General features: G+C 37.5%; 1 protein-coding gene across 1 annotated transcript in view; it reads right to left on the bottom strand.

Annotated features, from left to right (window-relative positions):
* GPC6 (glypican 6) overlaps nucleotides 1–20,790 on the bottom strand; it is a 1,044,338-nt gene that overhangs the window by 521,284 nt on the left and 502,264 nt on the right. Inside the window, exon 2 of the mRNA XM_032100037.1 lies at nucleotides 14,525–14,683. Coding sequence (XP_031955928.1) covers nucleotides 14,525–14,683 — 159 coding nt within the window. The remainder of the gene's footprint in view (nucleotides 1–14,524; nucleotides 14,684–20,790) is intronic.

Genomic DNA, 20,790 nt, shown 5'->3' with positions numbered 1-20,790 from the left:
AAAACCTAGATCTATTTTCTGAAGAGACTCCAGATCAATGCCTCAGCACCATGTGAATGTGATACTCCATTAACTCACACATGTTTTGCAAACAGAAGCTGAGAAGAAACCTTTTAGCTGTTGCAGAACTTGCTGCACTTGTTCGCAGATGGTCTATTAGCGAATTTGATAGCGTGCTGTTTTTCTGGGTAGTCTAATAAAGTCTTTCAAACAGACTAAGTGCTAAGGGATTGGTGAGAGCAGCGCCTGGCCCTTTCCTAGGAGCCTGAAATCTGCATTAGTACTTTTATGTTTCTATGTCACAGCTAAACATAAGCAGACAGCCAAGCACCTACTTATTGACTGTCTCCTTCTCAAGATTTCCACCTCCTAAATTTGTTATTCCCTTGACAGTATTTTGTTCTCATCTCCAAGTTACTAGCCATACTACGTGGACAGATCACTCTATTTTCACCTCTCTCTTTTTATGTCTTCCACCCCTTTCTTTTATCTGAAGGAACCATGGCACATTTTTGCTGATTTTACAAGCTAAGCCAGTTTAGTTGGTTTAAAATTGACTGGTGGTATGCCATGACCATCATTGTAAGGTGGCCTTGTGGCTGACCCTAAGCTTCAGCATCTACAAGTCTTGAATAGGAGTTTTAACTATAACCAGACTACACATGTTTATCATATTAATGAAGGAAATTTTAAGTAGGGAGGATATCAGGTCTGAGTAGCAAAGGGAGATTTTAAAAAGAATTTTCAAAAACTCTACGCAAGTTTTAAGCAAGGAAAACAAAGGTCATTGGTTCAAATGAGTAACTTCAGGCAGTATCATAAATCTTTGCAAGCAGAAATCATTTTAATTTTTTCCTTTTTCATTGGCAGTTTTTTATTTTAAATTACTTCTGATATTTTGATCTAAAAATGTACTTGTTACAAAGATGCCTTGTTTATCCCTTTTATCTGTGCAGCATGTAGCCATCAGAAAATTATCTTGCTACCTGTATGTCTAGTAATGATACAACATATGAAAGATCAATATTTATCTCCTTATGTAAAATGAACAGCACAGCACAAACTCACAAGCAATATTAGCACTTGAGTCTTAATTTGAGAGCTGCCAATCCCCTGTCCAGGGATACCTTGTTTTGCACAACTACACCTCTGCACTAAGGATGCACAGATCATCCCTGGAAATGGTCACTGGTTCTCTGTCCTTTTTCCACCTAATGTTGTATCTGTTTTTATTCCAGAGATTACATAAAAAGCCTCTCACATCACTGCTATTCCAAAATTAAATATGGATTATAGCTTTCCTAGGTATGTTTAAAGCAGTAAATAAATAAATACAATACAGATTATCAATAAGGGCATTGTCAGTCTGCATAGTAACACAGTTTCTGTTTAGGGAATTTGCAAAAACAAATGTCATTAGAGATGCAAATTAAGGAGATTAAGACATTGAGAAATTTTAGTCAAACCAGGGAAGTGCTATTGTCTTTATGCTGTGCTAAGATTGTTTCCTTTCAAGATGTGCATTTGAAGGCCTAATTACAGATACTCCTTGCATTCTGAAGTCTCTTCTGACTCGAAGAGGAAAAGCAGGTGCCAGGAGGAGGGCAGATGTACGTCCTAGATAATATTCCATAACAACTAAAACTCCCTGCTGGTAAACTATCCTCAGGCAACTCCTGTTCATACCTTTAGACGATTCACCAGATCCTGCAAGTTTCAACAAATAAATCCCTAGGCTGCAATGGCAATAAAGCCCTGTGGATTGCCCAGTGAGAGACCTTTGCTGAGGGGGCCTTCAGGTTTCAACATTTACCCATCCTTTCATGGGACTAAGGCCACCATAAAATTATAGTCGGCTCTCATCTGTCCTTTTCTCACCTCTGAACTTCCCTTCCTCTTTTGCATCGCTCTTCTTCCAGGCACCTCTAAAGAAACAGATGAACAAAACCATTTCCTCCTAGGCACAGCACTGCAACAGTGATAAAGTTTCAGCACACAGCTTACTGATGCGTAAGTAGAAAACCAGATCACGCTAGAAAAATGCATCTCTCAGCAGCACAGCTACATAAATCACAAACATAGCCCAGGTGAAGGTGAGGATAAGGAGTTTCATTTCAAAGGGCTTTTTTTGTAAATGGTGGGCACAACATTGCTTTGGCTTGTTGCATTTTATTTTATGCATTAGCTGAAAATGCAGCTGATCCCCGTGCAAAGTCCCAGTATTAAGCTTGCATATACTTAGGCCCAAAAGAGACTTATCCTTGGGCTAAGAACAGAACAAGGACTTCTCTAGTTTTATGTAGACGTGGATTTCCATGCATATGAAAGAACGCAGTTCAAAAAGCCAGTCACATTAATGAAGAGAATGTAGGAATGTAAGATGCTAGAAAATCCAAATAAATCACTATGCTTTTAGGGTTTCCTTTGAACAGTTAAGCATGATATTATCCTGGCATGTATAGTACTGTCTCTCTGGCTCTGTTAGAACTAGTTGATTATTACTTTGAACAAACAGTAATAGCTTTTTTTCCTTTCAAAGAACTATGCAAAAATAGAGAAAAAGAGAATTCAGGTACACTCAGATTCCTGACACCAGTAGTACTGATTTACTAAAATATGGGTATAGATCTAATATTGACACCCAACTAAGACGGACAAAGACTCTCTAACAGTTTAGAGTTAGAAAGTGTATGTTTATTCCAGTGCCGGGCAGCTGTGCGGGGTAGCTCCCTAATACTCAGTGCAAAGGTGCAAGCCAATACAAAGTCTATTTCTCTACAAAAGTTATGAATATTCAAAATAAAAATGCATATTTATAGCACTGATACCTCCTATTCTCTACTTCATATGGTAATTAGCTTAAAAGTCATTAAGCATGTGTGGTATGTTCTCTGAATTGGGTCGGTGGTCTCCTTATTTGGGGAATGGTCTCGTGGGACGAAGTAAAACCTATCTTCCTCAGTTTGACCTTTCTACCTCTTTGGTTTTTGACAATACAAATTACTCTCTGGGGACATCTAGTTCCTCTCTCCATGACTTTTGAATAGATTCTCAGACGGAAAAAATTAGTAATTATCTACATTTCTTTAGACCTATTTATTTATCAGTGTTTCTGTTTCTCATTATAAACACAGCTAAGCAAATATAAGAATGACAAGTAATCAGTTACTTACAGCTTAAAAGCGTTTTTTAAGTCGGCTCTTATTAACTCTTAATTAATCCCAGCCGGGCTTACCTATCTATCTAATTTAACTAATTTCCACAAAAATAATCTTTAGCTAAAATCTTAATGTTTCTTTTAAAATATGTTTCAGTACCTTCCTTTCTTCCACAAGGAGCATTGCTGAAGAGCCATTTGGAAGCTTCTTTCCAGTTCTCTTTCATTTTCCAAAATCTCTCTTATTTTCATTGTATTTTGTTTCGGCATAAAAAGAAGGTTTTCTACAAGGGTATGCAGACAGGTCCTGATCCAATGATCCCATCCATATGGAGATTACATGACATTGAAACTGATAAAAATATTAAAGATATGACCATATTTACTCAAGAAGTGTGATACTATAAAATGTGAGGGGTAGAAAACTCTGCTGTAGGGTAATTTCCAATCTATTAAATTCTTAATTTATATTTCCTTAATGATCACTTGATATTTAACTTCTCATTTATATACAATTAAATTACAATGGTTCAGCCTCTATACCTTTAGTTAGACTTAAAATTCAATGTGTGAATAAATAACTTTTAGAAGCTGAATACCAATATGCTTATATATACACAGTGGCCTTTTAAAATGTCTTATCACGTATGCTTTGGTATGAAAACAGGAAGCTGAATTCCAAACATCAACTACATGTAGGAAAAGGATGTCTCTGGGCATTGAACTAAGAAGCAGAGTAATTTCAAAGCTGTAGCTCTCCACTTGCTGTTGCTCACTAGGCAGCAGATCCCAGCTAGCTGGGTTTGGGTAGAGCCCAAAAATGATCCTGAAATGTCTGGGGCTCTGGAATCCATTCCTCAGAGCCTAAAAGCATCTTCAGCTCATGGCCTGTACTAAAACTTCTTTATGCATTTGAGAAGGTGAGACAAGGTTTCCCCTGCAAGTTATTTAATGAGAGATTAAATTAATTTGTTATTTACTTGTAGAAGTGCCAGGAAAGTTATGGAGATATATACAACAGCAGATATTGAAAAAACACTGCTTTCTTGGGAGTGTTTCAGATTTGCTTGTAAAGCTGACCAAGTGTTTATATCAGCAACTTGTAAAAATTAGAATTGCGGTGATGATGTTTTTCACAAATTCAGAGAACTTCACTGTACCATAAAATATACTATTGGAAAAGATTTGGTAATAATTTGTTTCTTCATTTTTAATTGCAACATGTTGGGTTTTTCAGCTGAAAATAAACTTTAGCATTCATTTGAAATCTTTCAAAATACCTGATTTTACTGAAATTCAAAACCAAATCTGTATCATATTTTGTTGATATGAAATAAGTATTTCAGAGTCAAATTTTGCTTCTTGCTTTGTGGTGATTGAAACAAGGTGTTTTCTTCAAAAACTGTTCCCAGCTTTTGAAAATTAAACAACCCAGATTGTCTACATTTGCTTTGTCTTAATAGCTAATTGCTCTAAGAGAACAGTAGATTTCCTAGTCTGCATACCCTCAAATGCATTCATTTCTTGTTATGCTTTGAAAGCTTACTGCATTTTTCCCTTTAAGAGATTTTGCATGCTCCAAAAACTAGTTCATATCAAGCAGAAATCACCTCGTCTTCCACCTACCAAACTTTGATTCAACTTTTATACAACAAGCTTGTATAAATTGATGCCTTCCTTAAACTGCACACCCTGTGAAACTGCTTCAATGTCAGAAGAAGGAAAAAGGAGATAACAACAGAACTGACTTCCTCAGCACAGTTTTAGCACCTGTGCAGACCAGTTGCTCTTATCAGGATAAAAATTAATTTGCATACGTTGTACCCACTCACTGATGTTAGTATTCAACAAGTACCTGCTGTTGCCTTTTCCTGGCCATGATCTTGCTGAGATTTCATTGACTGAAGATGTCCTACATTTCTGAAATGAGTTGTTTTCACTTCCTTCCAGCTTTACATATGTCTAATGTCTTCACTATGAGTGTAGCTCTTCAAGAGCAAAAACAGCCTTTTAGCTGTGAGTTGATGAATTTCCTAACTTAGGAAGAGTGAATGGCTTCTAGATGCTCCCATGATAACACAAGAGAAGTATCAATTTACAGTAATGTTAAATACCCAGGAATGTTAAATTAAAAACTTGCCATATATTAAAGAAGGTATATTTCAGGCCTTCAGGTTTGGTTTCCTTTTTATTAAAAGTCTTGGTATAGATTCAAAGCAGACTTCAAGCAGCAATGGTGTCTACCATCTGTCTCTCCACCAGTGTGAAGACTCTTCCATAGAAGCTGCATTGTTACCCCTCTCAGATTGTTTCTGTAAGCCATATACTGTTCTTTACGTGATTACAGATCAACAGATAGCTGATGACAGTATTTTTGGACTTCTCTCTCTCCCCCTCCCCACCCTCCGTTTGCCATCTCCTACTCTATGCTTTGCCATTGCAATATCTGCTGTTAAGGACAGGTAAGTGACGTGTGCACTGCTGAAACACTTGACATTTCAGTGCTATGTCATTCTGAATGCATAATGCATACGGCTTACAACTAGAAGAAAATTAAAGACTTTATTTCTGATAAAGCTTAAAAACCAATATATACATATCCCAGAGTAAACATGATGCATGTACTATAAACACATTAAGCAAAACCATTTCAGTATAACTTTGAAAATAAAGATTCCTATTTATGTAAAAATCCTAAGAAGTAAATGAGTGGGAACTGTATCAGAAATATTCAGTAAAATAATCCACAAAAAACCCATTCTGGAGAATCAGTGAAATTCAGCATTTCAAGGTATTTAGAAAAACTGGAACATTTCAATAATACAGGTGCCATGCATTGTTTTAACTTCAAAGATTTCAGAAACAGCACCTGAATGTTCATGCACAGTAAAACAAGCAAGAAATACTGCAGTATGCATAATCTAATGGGGTTTGTGTCTTGGTGATCTGTGTTTGTTTTGCCTGTGGCAGCCTGGCCAGCAGAAACTGCACACCTCACGGTGGTGCCACATTTAACACCAGCTCGGTGGTGACTCTGGTGTTACACTAACCAGTTTTGCCAGCCCTCACCAGCACCCAGTGGGGCTGCCCACGCAGAGAACGATGGCTGCTGCTTTCTACCGGCACCCACACAGGCAAGAGAGATTGCAACTCTGGGAGTCTAGGCAGCATGTGTTTTATTCTCAGCTGTTGGTATAGAATGAGAGCTAATGTAAAGCAAGTAGGAAAGACTTGGGAAGCAATACCTCTGTGCCACATCTTTCCTCTCTTCTTCCTGAATATCTGGTAGCTCTGATTTATATGTGCAATTTTCATAGTTGCCACTAAGTATAGCACAAGTGGACCTTCAAATGCCTGCTTTTAAGTTTTCTCTAAAAGTATTCTTATGGAACATAGGCATTTAGGCATACAGCTCCCTTCTGTCCCCATCTTACTGCTGAAAGTGACAGTCCTCCCAGAAAATGACTGTCCTCCCAGAAATACTCCCAGAAAAAGTGTCAGTCCTCCCAGATACTCCTCCCAGAAAAAGATCCACTTCCATCTTTTTCTGGTAAACCATAGAGCAGAGGTAAAAGGAAGAAAAAGGAAACTTTAATTTAAAATAAACTCTAAAAGTATTTTAGATAAGCAGAGGAAGAGGGACAGAGATTCATTAAATCATTTTTCAGTATTACAGGAACCTTTTCATGACATACTAAGTTTCCTTTTAATTTCCCAGTTGTTTGGACACACAGGCAAAAGAATTAGGGAAAGAAGGTCAGCAAAAAAATAACAATGCCTGTTTATTACAGTCAAGGGATTAATCTAAAATATAGTATTTCTGCATTTAATGAGGGTTGAGGACAACAAATGAGAAATTATAAGGCTGCAGTTCCTATTATCCAAAGTGCTGACAATATGTATGAATAGCATTTTTTCATAGCTTGGGTTTTATATAAAGCCTCTATTTTTGATTCTCACAGCATGGTTTTGTCCTTGCTGTATGTCAGGTAAGCACCTACCATCAGAGTAAGAATCAGGTATGGGCAAGAGAGTCTCCGATGAACGATTGCAAGAAGACATCAATATTATGGACTTGAGACTGAGTCCATTATTAATTCTATTCTTTTCCATATGTATATGAAACATCTTTAATCGCAGGGGTTTTAGTAATTGTAAATCAGTAATTTTACTTATGGGTTGATATTTTTAAGGATTGGACATTAGAAAACAATTTTCATCATAAAATATTAAAAACATACACTGTTCAGAGCTTCTCTGAAGATTAAATGCCATTTGAATTCAACAGGATAGTGTTTTTTTCAACCAACATAAGATAATAACTGACCTCTGTAGTGCCTGCCTGCCTCAATATTTTAAACATCTTTTTCCCTACAAAATACTGTGTTACAAAAAAAAAAACGAGGACATCTTCTGCAAAAGAGGCAAACAAAGCACAAAAGAGAGCCTCAAAAGTGTTTTAGATGTTTCACTCCTTTATTCTGTTCCATTTATCTGAAAAAATGTATAAGTAAGTCCAAAGTATAGGCATCTATATCACAACTAAATAACCTTTCTAATCCATATAGAGAAATAAGCACTCCAGGGAAAGATTTGTCCGGACCTATTTGAGGTGTAAACTTTACACTAACGTGACCTGCACCTCTCATTCCCTGTTGCCTACTGAGGGAACACACTAGATCATGAACATGAACTTACAGGAACACTCCATATCATGGACATCTAATCATCAGCAAGGCAAAGTCTGCTTTCTGTTGCATGGGAAAAACACTGTATCCCTGCCCTCTCAAAGCCTGTTTGGTGGCCATACCTGGACAACATGCTTTCCAACGAGACATATTTGAGAGTGGGTGATGCCTACTCCAACTCAGGGTAGCACCTTGTCCTTTGCTTTGCAGTTTCATAAACTTGATGCAGCTGGTTAGAAAATGACTGTTCCTCTGATCAGCTGCACTTAGCAAATGAAACTGAGGAAGAGCAGAGCCCATCCAAATGCACAAAAAGCATTTCCAACTTCAGGGAGTGTGCGGAAGACACTGATTCTCCAGCCTTTCAGTACTGGACTTGGCCAGGTTACAGGAATTTGCATCCCTGACTGGAAACTGTTTTTATTACTAGGCCAACCATTCCTATCCAAGTTTTGTAGGCTTGCCACCTCTCCTCTTTTGGTTAATTAAACAAACAAAAAAAAATAGCTTTAATGTAGTTCACAAATTTTAACATTATATGTGAAATTGATAAATGGTAATCTCAAGTCAAATCCTACAGGATTAGAGCCTAAAATTGTTTGCAGGCAATAGAGGTTTCTCCTAGGCTATTATCAGCTCTGATAGGATTTCAATTAGGTGTAGAATATTTTATTTACAAATTAGTGTTTCCTGTCAAATTTAAGGTATGGCATCTCTTACTAAAAATCTCTTTAATGCTTAGAAAGTTGTACCAGATGTCCAATGAAGACTTGCAAGCCTCTACATGCTATAAGTCAACAGATGCTGCATATTGTTAAGGCTTCTATTTGCTCTAAGGTCTGTATTTTGGCAAACACAGAACTTACATAGTGTGTTAAACCAGTAGATTAATCATATGTAAACTGTGGCCCTGCTAGCACTGTTACAGCAAAGCAGTTGTGGATTTTAAAAATCCACCTGTCCTGCAATGGATTTTGCATTTGATATGAAACATGTTGCAAAGCAACACTGAAATCTTGTAAAGGAAACAAAGTAAAAAAAAACCCCAAACACAAACCAAACCATCACCATCTTGCCCAAAATACTGAAGCCCCAAATATCTGGTCACCCAGCTTTGGCATGGTGTAGCCTATGTGCTGCCTCAGACACGGCAGCACTAGAATAACGTATCTATTTGACTTTCCCACACTCCAGCAAAGCTCCCTGCCTCCCAAATAGGTCTGTGGAAAAGGCAGATCTCTATGACTTCCAGCTTCCAGAAACCAAACAACCAAGCCAAAAATCTTCATGTGGAAACCAAGCCCTTTCGCTTTGGATGTATGAAAAGCAAAGCATTAAAAAAAATATTCTGCTGGAAGTCCATCTGCTGACCACGACAGCACCAGTGTACAAGTGGCCTTCTGTGTTGCTGTATTCCCTGTCTTCTGCAGAAATCCACAGAGGTCAGGGAGCCTATAGGCATGAGCTAAAGCTCAAGGCAGGCGGGAAAGCTGGGCAGCAAGAATAGGAGGAAGAGGGAGCAGAGGGCAGGAGACTTACACTGGCCATGCAACTGAACTTCAGTGTATTCCAGCTTCAAGCATCTCCCTTAGTTCACTTTTCACACTTTTTTTTTTATGAGACAGTTTAATGAGACAGTTATACCTGGCTATAATAGTTCATCTCCTTGAAAAGTTCTTACTTTGTTGGAAACCAACTTCACAAAACATATTTTTTTCAGCTCTAGCTCTAGCTGTAGCATCAAGAAAAGATTCAAACCTGCTATCTTTCTCCAAGTTCTTTCATAAAGTGTGGAAGAAAAGGGAATATAGCGTGTCTGGGATGTTAGCTATTCTTGCAGGTATTATTTTGGGAGATCATCTGTGAAACTTTCTTTTCTGCCCTGTAATTTACACCACTACTGCTGGTAATGACTGTAAGACATATAAGCAGCACTAATGGGTATGGATCACTGTTCTCCTAGACTGCAAAAAGAAGGAGCACGGGGAATGATGACACTGTATGATAAATCAATGTGCGGCTGCAGATTGGTCCGTAGGCTTTTTAGGTTATTTTCCTTAAGAGGCATCATGCCTCACACATTCTGCTGAAGGCTATCCATATCCATTCAAGTTCATGATAGCTATTCTTAGACATTCCTTCATTTTCAACACCACTGCTAAGACTGCTACTGTAATTTTTAATGAGAATGAGGAGATAGTGTGTCTTTTATCAGGTTCAGATCTATTTAGCTTTAATGAAAACTCTTTGTTATATTTTTTTCCTATTCTTATTCAAAGGACTAGTGAGAAAATGTCACTGAACAGCTCCTTGTCTCCTCATTAACATTCATGACAAAAGCTTCCGGGCAGGGGCTGGTTTCGGCTGCTGATGGAGCAATACTTAAAAGAAATTGGCTTGTGTGTGAAACAGCTGCTCAGCAATGTCACTATGCAAGGGAATTGGTGATAATAAGATGATACTATTACAGCTACACTGGGAGCGTAATATATTTTAAGCTGCTTTGAGGTATACAGTGGAGGTCCAAGAACCAGAGCATGATTACTTGTCTGTTGTTAGGAATAGCAAACAGCTGATCATTACGTGTCTGCTTTTATGGGTTAGTCTTACACAAAGCCTTGAGGTAAGAGAAAAATTTGTATCTGCTGGAATTATTCACTTCCTGTGTGTTTCCTATCTGCTGGAAAGGCTTTTTACTCCTTTTCCTAGTGTTTGGAAGGGTTTGTGTGTCCCATTGCTGAAATAGGTATTGCACTCTTTGCTAGGACAACTGAGCACTCGTTGTCTCATAGAAACTTTTCTCATTTCAAGGCTTTATTACTTGGTGAGATTCTTAGGAAAAGATTCTATGGATCCTCATGCACCTATAAGTGAAATTCCAAATACTGATTTTGCTTGAAATGACCATCCAGTATGTTAATGCAATGACAAACGTGCAAATGTACATATTACAGATGTAAACATCTGCACATAATGCTCAGCCAAGAAGCAACTGGCAGCTGGCATTATGTTGTGTAGTGACTTATGCTAATGCACACCACTGGTCTAGAACATGGAAACTGAATGAAAAATTACATTGTCAGATCTATGGTTCTGAGACATCGCTGAACCTCATATACTATGAGGAATAAATGAGTCTAGAAGAATGGAGCAGTCAAAAGTCCCAACACAGTGGCAGCCCTTTAGAAATGTGGAGTACAAATGAATAAGAACTAAAAGATTATAAAGGGCTTTAGGATGCAAGAACTGATTGTCAGTTAAAAGAAAGGTATAATTTTTTCTGATCATAGCTGGTTCCAAATCGCTTAGTAATTTCTAAAGTTCTCTGTTACAAATTTCATCTTCAGATTCTATTGCTTTTAGTTATTATAGAAATTTAGTTCTTGTAGAGATTTAGAAGTACTGCACTTCAGGTGAAATGAAATATAAAACTGACATAGAAATTATGTAGGAACATTGCCAACAGGCTGAGGGAAAGGAATCCTCAGCTCAGCATTGATAAGGCTACACATGGAGAGTTAGGTCCAGATCTGTACTCCCGAGTACAAGAGAGATATGGACACGCTGGCGCAATCCACGCAAGGGGCAGTAAGATGATGAGGAGATTGGACTATCTAGACTATCTACTCTAGAAGCAGAGGCAGAGAAAGCCCAGAGAAGAAAATGCTCAGGGCATCTCATCAATGTGCGTACATATCTAGTGGGGGGATGTATGGCCCAATGACAGGACAAGAAGCAATGGCTACAAACTAAGAAAAACAAAAGAAAACAAATCAGGGAATTCCATGTAAACACAAGAAAACACATTATTGTGAGGATGGTCGAACACTGGCGCAAGTTGCCCAAAGATGCTTTGCAGTCTCCCTCCTGGAGATATTAAAAATGCTGCTGCACATGATCCTGGGCATCCTGTTATCCCAGGATGCTGAACCTGCTTGGAGAAGGAGGTTTGACAAAGACACCTCCATTACATCTAAGCCATTCTCAGATTCTGTGATTCTGTGTAAGAATGTTTGTCTCACCAGAGGGTAAAGAGACAAAGTTCAAGTTACAGCAGATTGAGTTTCCTTTTAGATTAGATCACGAATAGGAATTTGGGAAAAAATCCTGAAAAGGAAAACAGATCTCAAATGGCCTCTCAAAATGGAAATCACAACACCATTCTATCTGTGCTTACGTGTATGGTTGTGGGGCAGAAAACAATAAGAAAGACAAGGCTTATGAAGGTCAGATCAAAATTCAACAGAGTTCACATACCTCTAAAAAGTTTTATGTTGCAAAACTTAGCATTACCCTAAGTTGTCTAGTACAGCATAAAAAAACCCAACCCCCTGTAAAATCTACAAGATATCCCTTTGACGTCCTTTCAAGAGTTTTCAAAATTATATGAATGTCTGAATGAAAAAGAGCTTGGCAGCAACTATAGTTTAAATTAACTCCTCAAGGGAGCAATGCTGATATCTACCTCAACATTACTTAGATATTCAACTATTCTTTTATTGCTTATATATGCTGCTCTTGATAAACACAGGTACTGTGCAAAACTTCCATAAAATCATCAAAATTGGCTGTATCTCTTTTGTTATTGTGGTGTACTAGCATTAAATGGCATAATCATGTATCAGAATTCCTTTGTGCAATCACAGTACCAAATTAAAAAAACAACATCAAAGTGGATAATACTCGAACAGTTAAAACACGGACATTAGCTATCAATCTTTATATTGCATTATATTGAGAAGCATCACACTATTTTAAACTGCAAGAAATCTAGCTGATTTTACACTGATGGTCTATTAGGTGAATATATTTTTCCATTAATGTCTTTGCCCTTCTAGAAAGAAGCAGTTTTTCCATACAAATGAACAAATTTTGAATAGCTTTAGAATAGCACTGAAATCCTGAAAGCATACACGAAGTTCAAATGCTCTTTGATAAGATATCACATTGCAAATTCCCTTTAAAACATCAATAATAAGATAGAAGAAACTACTTAGTCTTTTATTCCAAGTTTCTGTGGGGCAGATCCCAGAGTGGAGTATTTACAACCAATCAGTAACTTCCAGCTATACCTTACCATCAGTATTAAGACACAGAATTTCAGATTACTGAAAAACCTATCATGTCCTTAAGTTCAGTGCAATACAGAAAAGCCTGAAGTTGCTAAAGAATTAGCAAAGTGCTGTCTGAGCTCTGTGGTCAATGAGCCCAGCGTTTTCAGAGTGCTGCATGGTCACTGAACACCAGCAACTACCCCAGCTTCCTTCTAGAAAAAAAACCCTGTACATGCCATAGATGGTTTGAAATGTCTGTTCTGCTTGCACACTCATCTTGTAATACCACACACAGCTTCTGGATTTTTTTTTTAGATCCTTTGAAGACAAGTAAATTTTTTAAAATCCACTACACAAAGAATTCCAATTTCACATTAAAAAGGGAAGTCATCACATTTCAGAGGAGTGCAGTCATCCCCACCTTCCAAGGACACTCTCTAAATTACATTAGCATCTGATCTGCTGCTAGGGACTTTCCTCCAGCTCATCCTCATATTACACACTTTCCATTCCCTTTTTTTATAATTCATTTTTTCTTCTGTGTCATATTGAGTGAATCAATATTAGAAAAAAACCTCTTTAATTGGATAGTAATACAGAATTACCCATAGGAGTTAGAGCCATCTTCACTTCTTTCTAAATGCAACCTAAGAGTTTTGAAACAAGCTTCCAACTTCAGAGATGACATTTCCACCGTTCTCCTAAATGTGTGCATGTGACCCATTACCTGGGGTTAGCCAGCTTTAGGCCACCTATTTGCAGGCTTTTTCACCTGCAGGCAGCTCTGGATTCCTCTCTGCAATGCTGATTTACACCTCTTAATGCCAGACCTTTTTAAACTTATACATACGCAGAAATGCTCAGGGTGACACTTTCAAACAGATACAGATTTCATATTTAGATAAAACCATGACTTGAAAATACGGACACAACCACAAAAACAGCTTAATGTTCGTTATCAAAGACAAGCACTTAGCAAACTGTGACACCTCAACCTTGATCTTGCAAAGATCTTATAAAGGTTGATCACAAGGAAATAAAACCCCCAAACTGTTCTTGCTGGTCCCTTCTAGGTACAAAAGATGTGTTCAATACTGCTTAAGTGGTTTGTATGATAATCCCTCTCAAGCAGAACTTGAGGCCTTAGTGTTTGGAAGCCAGAAGCCCTCTTAGAGCCTCTGTATATCACAAGAAAATCATGCAGGAAAAAAACAACAGTCTTAAGGCTATAAAAAGGCAGACTACACAAATACTGCTCTGTAATAACAAAAATCATGGGAGATCCACAGTTCATCTTGCAACAGTGAACATAATTACAAACCTAAATTTTGCATTTGAAACTAGGAGACAAATATCATAAAGCTCTCTATGCATATCTCATCTCTTTTTTCAACATTAGCCAAGCCTGCAGGCACTTAACAGTGTGATTCTTGATGTCATTGTAATTAAAGGCAATGCTCACAAGGCTGATAAGCATACCAGCTGTATATTAACCCTTATCTTAGCCAAACTGACAACTGCAAATGTGATATCTAATTGTAAAGAAAAGAACATTGGAATTTATTATGGATAACTGGCTTTTAAATCCCATAACCTTGAAAATAAGTAATTTTTACCCAGCCTACCATCAAACTTCTTGTGCCGGGATACGAAAGTCGTGCGTACAAAGTGACTTGTCTCCTCCACTAAGTTTTCAAACTCCAGTTTGCTCTGTTGGCTTAACTTGTCCTCCATTTCTGAGGTGCAGCATGTATATTCCCGAGGGCAGATTCTCAAATGTTCCCCTGGAATCACAAGAAAAGAAGGAATTAGAAATATTTCAATATGGATAGAAATGTGCAAGAACCAAATATACATGATGGCTCTTCAGTTTGGGTGGGCTACCCAGGGAGCTCTTCAAGGCTTGATTTAAAGAGCTTGACAGGGAACATCTTGAATTTGTATCAACTACTTTGCTATAGTTGGGCTCCTCGCAGGGGAGAGGACACACATTTTGGAGAGTTGTTTTGATGCTTCAAGAAGTAAAACTGTCTCACACTGGAAGTGTTCTCCCATGATGAAGAAGCCTTCCACATTTACTAAAATACACTTAAAATTTGAAAAACAATTGCTTGTTTTCTGCTTGTATTCAAATTGCCTGGAGAAATACCTAGTGAGATTACCTGTTACAAGTCTTTGGAGCTATCAAAAACTGAAAACCAGAAATTATGCATTTGCTGTCAAAACCTGAAGAACAGAAATTATGCATTTCTGTAGACAGGTCCAACTTGCCCAAGCACACCAAAACATTCTTCCCTTCTCCCCTTTCCTTCCCTTCTGCTTAAGAGTATTTTAATGATTTTATTTGGGTGTCACATGTTTTCTGGGGCAGCATTTCTTGTCAGACTGAGCAAGTGCTCTGTTGAATAGGAGAAAGCAATGAAGAGTTTAATTAATGCTTATGTTATACGGAAATGCAATGTAAAAGGTAATGAAAGCCTCTTATTTAATTCAATAGATTTATCTCTTGAAGCACTCTGCCAGTTCTTCTGACAATATTGCTTTCTTCAGTACAATTTGCAAGTGGAAACCAATTCTTCAGCTCATGAAATTAAAATGGTCTGTTATTACATGAAATGTGAATTTCCAATTGACACTGTACTGAGGGTGTCAGAAACATTTAGCTTGGTTTGTACAAAGGCAGAAAATTCTACCATTTCCTCTTGAGAAATAAAGAGAATGATCTGCCTGTATGATTAAAGTTACTTGTAAGGCAATGAAAACATTTAGCTTTCTGTACACCGAATCCTGATTAAAAATCCCTCTGCAAATCTCTTAAAGGTGAAAATAAAATGATATACAAAGCCCAAGGGTTAAATAAATACTGGGGACCTGATTCTCATTTATATCGAGGCTCCTTTCTACCACTGCTGAGCCATAAAGAAGACTTAAATGCAATTTATACCTACTTTAAGGCTGCTTTTCACCATTCTTATTATGGAGTGAGGAGAACCAGGCCCTAAGTTTTATGTTTCCCAGGGGTATAATACATTTAACTGCTGCATCATTTTGAAGACAGCATCAAAAAGAGGTTTGCACATGCTTAGAATAAACACTGTCTTGAGTTTGCCCTCACCTTATTCCAATTTATGTTTCGGTTCTCGAATGAAGTCTTTTAATTTGAAATTTAGTCATTCCTAAATCCTGACTCCTCACCCCCATCTTAATTTGTTTTTTTCTGCAAGAGTTCATAATATATGAACTATACTGCCATGAGGTTTCTTTTAGCAGTCTCAAGGCTTTTTAAAAGCTCACAGCTATATATCTTCAGAAAGGACCATTTCATTATTATCAGTTACTGTTTGGCAGTACTACCTACAAGTCCCTACAGTCATGTCTAAATCCACCATGATAAAAAACTTAGTATAAACCTGGGAAAAAAATATATCCCATGACCATCAAAATATTGTAAGGATTGCTTCCCATGTCTGCTACACCCTCCCACCACAAGAAATTAATTCCTCTCCATCCTCAAAGTCACACATCTAAGCCATAAACAACACATACAGGGACTGGTGAGCCAGCTGCTGTCAAACATAAAAGATAGTGGCAAACTAATGTTTGCCTTACCCTCTACATCTCTGTCACATTAAACTGCAACTATTCAACAGGTAAGGGAGGTATCATAATAAGAAACAATAAAGGTTATTTTAGTAACAGTAATGTGAGTTTTTATTAGATGTCAGAAAGACAAGCTGAAATATTGTGTCATTAGAAGCAGTGCTGTGTCCTTGATTAAATAAAAAAATACCCCATAGATAATGTCTGCCCCTTTCCTCGATAAATCCAGGGTTTTTTCCTTATTGAAAATACCTACTTTCCCAGTTCCAGTCAGACTGGTAGTTTATGCTTTCTATTATGATAATGATCTCTTGTGCCATTGCAGCCAAGAATTTTTATAAAATTCCGTTTTCTTTCCTCTCTTCATCTGAAGTTCTTCTTTTTTTCTGCCTGGATCTGTTTGTTTTTCAGAACTGTCAGGCTGTAAACTGGACTAATGGTAATCATCAAGGCACTGTGCTTAGGAAGTAAGAGTCATGGGTCTAAATTTTTTTAAACATTGTATTATGCTGAGTATTATGACACATTAAATTCTATTGAACAGTCATTTTTGCAGCAATAGTAATTTTTTCTTTCTCTTATTTATTTAGAGTTTTAGTTTTGCTTCGCTACAAAAATTATTTCTCACTTTGCCTGCTACAAACTCATTCAGATTCCTACTGCATTGTTTTCTTATACATGTATTTTCATTAAGTTTCTTCCTTTTAATTCACTGGTTATTCCTTCATTCATGAGGCTCTTGACCACAGAAACCTGAAACTCACATTTATCAGAAACACTCACAACTTCTACATTACCTCATTGCCTTTTTCTCCCAACAATATGTCTTCCTAATCATCTGTATTAGCCACCCACCATCATCACAAAACCTTTGCTGTACAATAATGAACTTTTTTTTCAAAACACATTTCTAGTTCTTCTCTCCTCCCTGACCATACACTCCCTGCATTTCTGCAGAAAGAAATAAAAATGGAAATATTGTGCTACTTTTCATATTCTGTTTTGAGATCTTGCTTCCTTCTCTTTCCTGCACTGAAGGATCAGGTCAGACTACAGATAAAGCAAAACAAAAAGCATTTTCCATTGGTCTATGCCAATGGAGTCTTTGGATGCCTAAGATGTTCAAATGTATTTTGTAAAAATGAAGCTTTTAGAAACTTTAGCTCATAAGTCCTGTAATGTTTATGCGGACCATGACTGGCTGCAGTTTCCAGGGGCTCACAACTTGGATAACATGCGTTTTCCTGGGAATCACAAATGGAAACCCTCTAACAAAGTAATTTCTGGATGCTTAATCTCATTTTGCTTTTTAAAAGTATGGTTCTGATTTTGTGCTTGTTCTTATCAAACCTCCAACTAATGTAAATTTGCCAGGTCATTAGTTCACTCCTTGTAAAAAAAAAAAAACAACAACAACAAAAAAAAAAAAAAAAAAAAAAAAAAAACCAACCAAAAAAAACCCCACACCATTATTTTCTCAACACGAACCAGGGGCTTTGGGGTTTTTTTGGTTGGTTGGTTTTTAGGGGTTTTTATGTGGTTTGTTTTGGTTTTCTTGTAGGTTTGAATATTTTTAATTAAGGGGTGTGAGCTTTATTTTGGATTTTTTTTCTTCTTTTGTGTAAATCTGTGACCTAACAGGCTGTTTGGATTGGAAATAACTCTTCAGGCTAATTTGATTGTGCTTCCTCTGATTTCTTGAATTGGATCATTTACCAGTTGCATTTTGTAAAACATTGTTCCATTACCATAGAAAGAGTTTAATCACTAATTTGTGTATTTACACACCTCAAGTATTTTGCAAAATGTGCTCATAACTAATGTACCAGTTCTTGCCCTGGGAAACTCCATATGGTCTAGGTTCTTACGCTAATTTTAGCAACGATTTTTACAGCACAAGTGCATTGGTTATAACTGACTAGTTTTTTCTTGTTGCAAATGGTGTCTCCCCAAACAAGTTGGACATGAGTGTAGTTACACTGCACCAGCATTCTGCCAGGCTGAACAGGTATTAACTCAATATTCCCAGTGACCTACCACAACTCTTCTAACCACCACTTCCAGCTGAAGATGCTGACCTACATATCTCTCCTCATGTGGCTTATGTTATATAAATCAAATCAATTGCCTACTACAAATTCAGCTACCAGTATTCAATTCCAGTTTTATTACAGCTGTAATCTCACACCTGCCTTCACATGATCCAAATTGGCAAGTTTTGCAGTTGAATTTGGCAATCCTGCTAGCATGCTGCTTTGAAGTGTGATAAAGCAATTTATAAAGCACTTGTTTTATATTCAGATGTATTGCTGTTTGGTGTCCTTAAAACATGCTACAAAACTCAGAAGTCTTTAAAAAATCACAACTTACAGCTCTCAAGCTGAAAAAATGCTTTTACTGTGTATCAAAATGCCTGAACTGATCTGAGCATGGTAACTACCTGCAGGAGATACAGTGTAAAGGATCGGAAAACCCTACGGAATATAACATTACCCGTAACAATTTAACCGCCAGATTTCCTGAATACCTGATGCAAGCATTGGTTACATTATTAGAAATGGAAATATTATCACATAACATATTTAACATCAGGCAGAATTTTTTATGGGCCATGTTGCAAGTTTAGCAATTTTGGAAGCAATTCTTTCTCAGGCAGTCAAAATTTTATAGTTTCTATCCCAATCACAAATTTAAAACCCTGGTATTGTTCTGTTCACAGAATGATAGGGCTAACTGTATGACTGGGGAAAATAGAAACACAGTCACCACCCTGCTTCACAAATCCAGCAATGAATAAAAATTAATTAATACGAGGGGTAAATTAAAGATGTGCATTCAAACTTGATTACCTTGTATACATCAACAGAGCCTAAAAGAAGGGAAGATAGCTCTGCATTCTTCATCTTGCAGGTTAGGTTAATGTGATTTGGCTTTGTCATTTGCTGTGCTCTTTAAAATTAGAAATACTTGCTTCAGACCTACTCATATTCAGCCACTTGTGGAGAAAGGAGTGGAATTTATTAACAGTATGAACTTTAACAAAGACAAGTATCAAGTCCTGCACCTGGAACAGAATAGCCAAAGAGCCCAGTACATGTTGACCCCTGTGTGGCTGGGGAGCTGCCTTGCTGAAAAGGATGGGGGCTCCTGGTGGACACCAAGCCAACATGAGTCAACAGTACCCTGAAGCAGCAGAACTAAATCTGATATGGGTTGCATTCCCAGGGGCATTACTAGCAGAGGTACAGACATGATCATCCCACTATACTCTGTGCTTATCAGGCTGCACCTGCAGCACTGTGCTCCATTCTGGTCCCCACAATTCAAGGAAGCTTCAGACAGAGTGGAGAGGGTCCAAAGGAGCATCATGACGATGCTCAAAAGACTGGAGAACATGCCATGTAAGAAAAAATTGAGAGAGTCAGGTTTTTTCCCCTGGAAAAAGACAAGGCTCAGGAGGGAACCAATCACAATATTACAGTACTTAAAGGGCAGGTACAAAGAGGATGAAGGCTCTCTCTTCACAAGGAGCCACATGGACAAGAAAAGGGGCAAAAAATACAAACTGGACGAGTAGAAGTTTCATCTCGGCATAAGGAAGAAATTTCTTAAAGTGAGAACAATCAGTCACTGGAACAACCTCCCCAGGGACATGGTGGATGCCTCATTGCTGGGGGTTTTCAAGATTTGACTGGGCAGAGTGTAAGTTAACCCCATCTGGGCTCCCTTTCCCACAGTGCCTGAGACCAGATGATCTGTCAGCATTCCTTTCAAAGTACTTCACAACTTCCTACCTCTCATAATTATAAAGGACTGGAACCACTTGACTTTTGTTTCTAAACTAACATTTTAGACCCAATTATCTGTATTTTCTGTTATTTTAAAAGATTATTTAAAAACCGTGATGAATAGAGTTAAAAGAAAAACTTCATTGAACTTTAACCCTTGCCCACTGTTCTGAGATTTGGATCATTTTCAGTATCAGTGATGATATTTCTGAATATCATTGAAGTTTTTGAAGTTTCCAATTTAAGTTCTCTGGTGAAATCAGGAGCATGGGAAACTCTTAATGATCACATTATTAATTTTCTATTAGAGAAAACTATTATTCTCCAATACACTTACACCATTCTGTCACACAACTTCTAAGAGAAAACAATGCTGTAGAAGAATTTGACTAACAATCATCTTTAATTTTAAAAAAAGCCCAAGCACCATTATCATGTTTTCTCCATTAACTTATTTAGCAGTTAAAAATAAATTAGAAACATGAGTTTTAGCATTTCAGGCA

The sequence above is a fragment of the Corvus moneduloides genome, chromosome 2, assembly GCF_009650955.1.
Source record: "Corvus moneduloides isolate bCorMon1 chromosome 2, bCorMon1.pri, whole genome shotgun sequence".
NCBI lineage: Eukaryota > Metazoa > Chordata > Aves > Passeriformes > Corvidae > Corvus > Corvus moneduloides.
The sequence above is the reverse complement of the archived record's forward strand: the minus strand, read 5'-3'. Positions and strand labels throughout refer to the sequence as shown.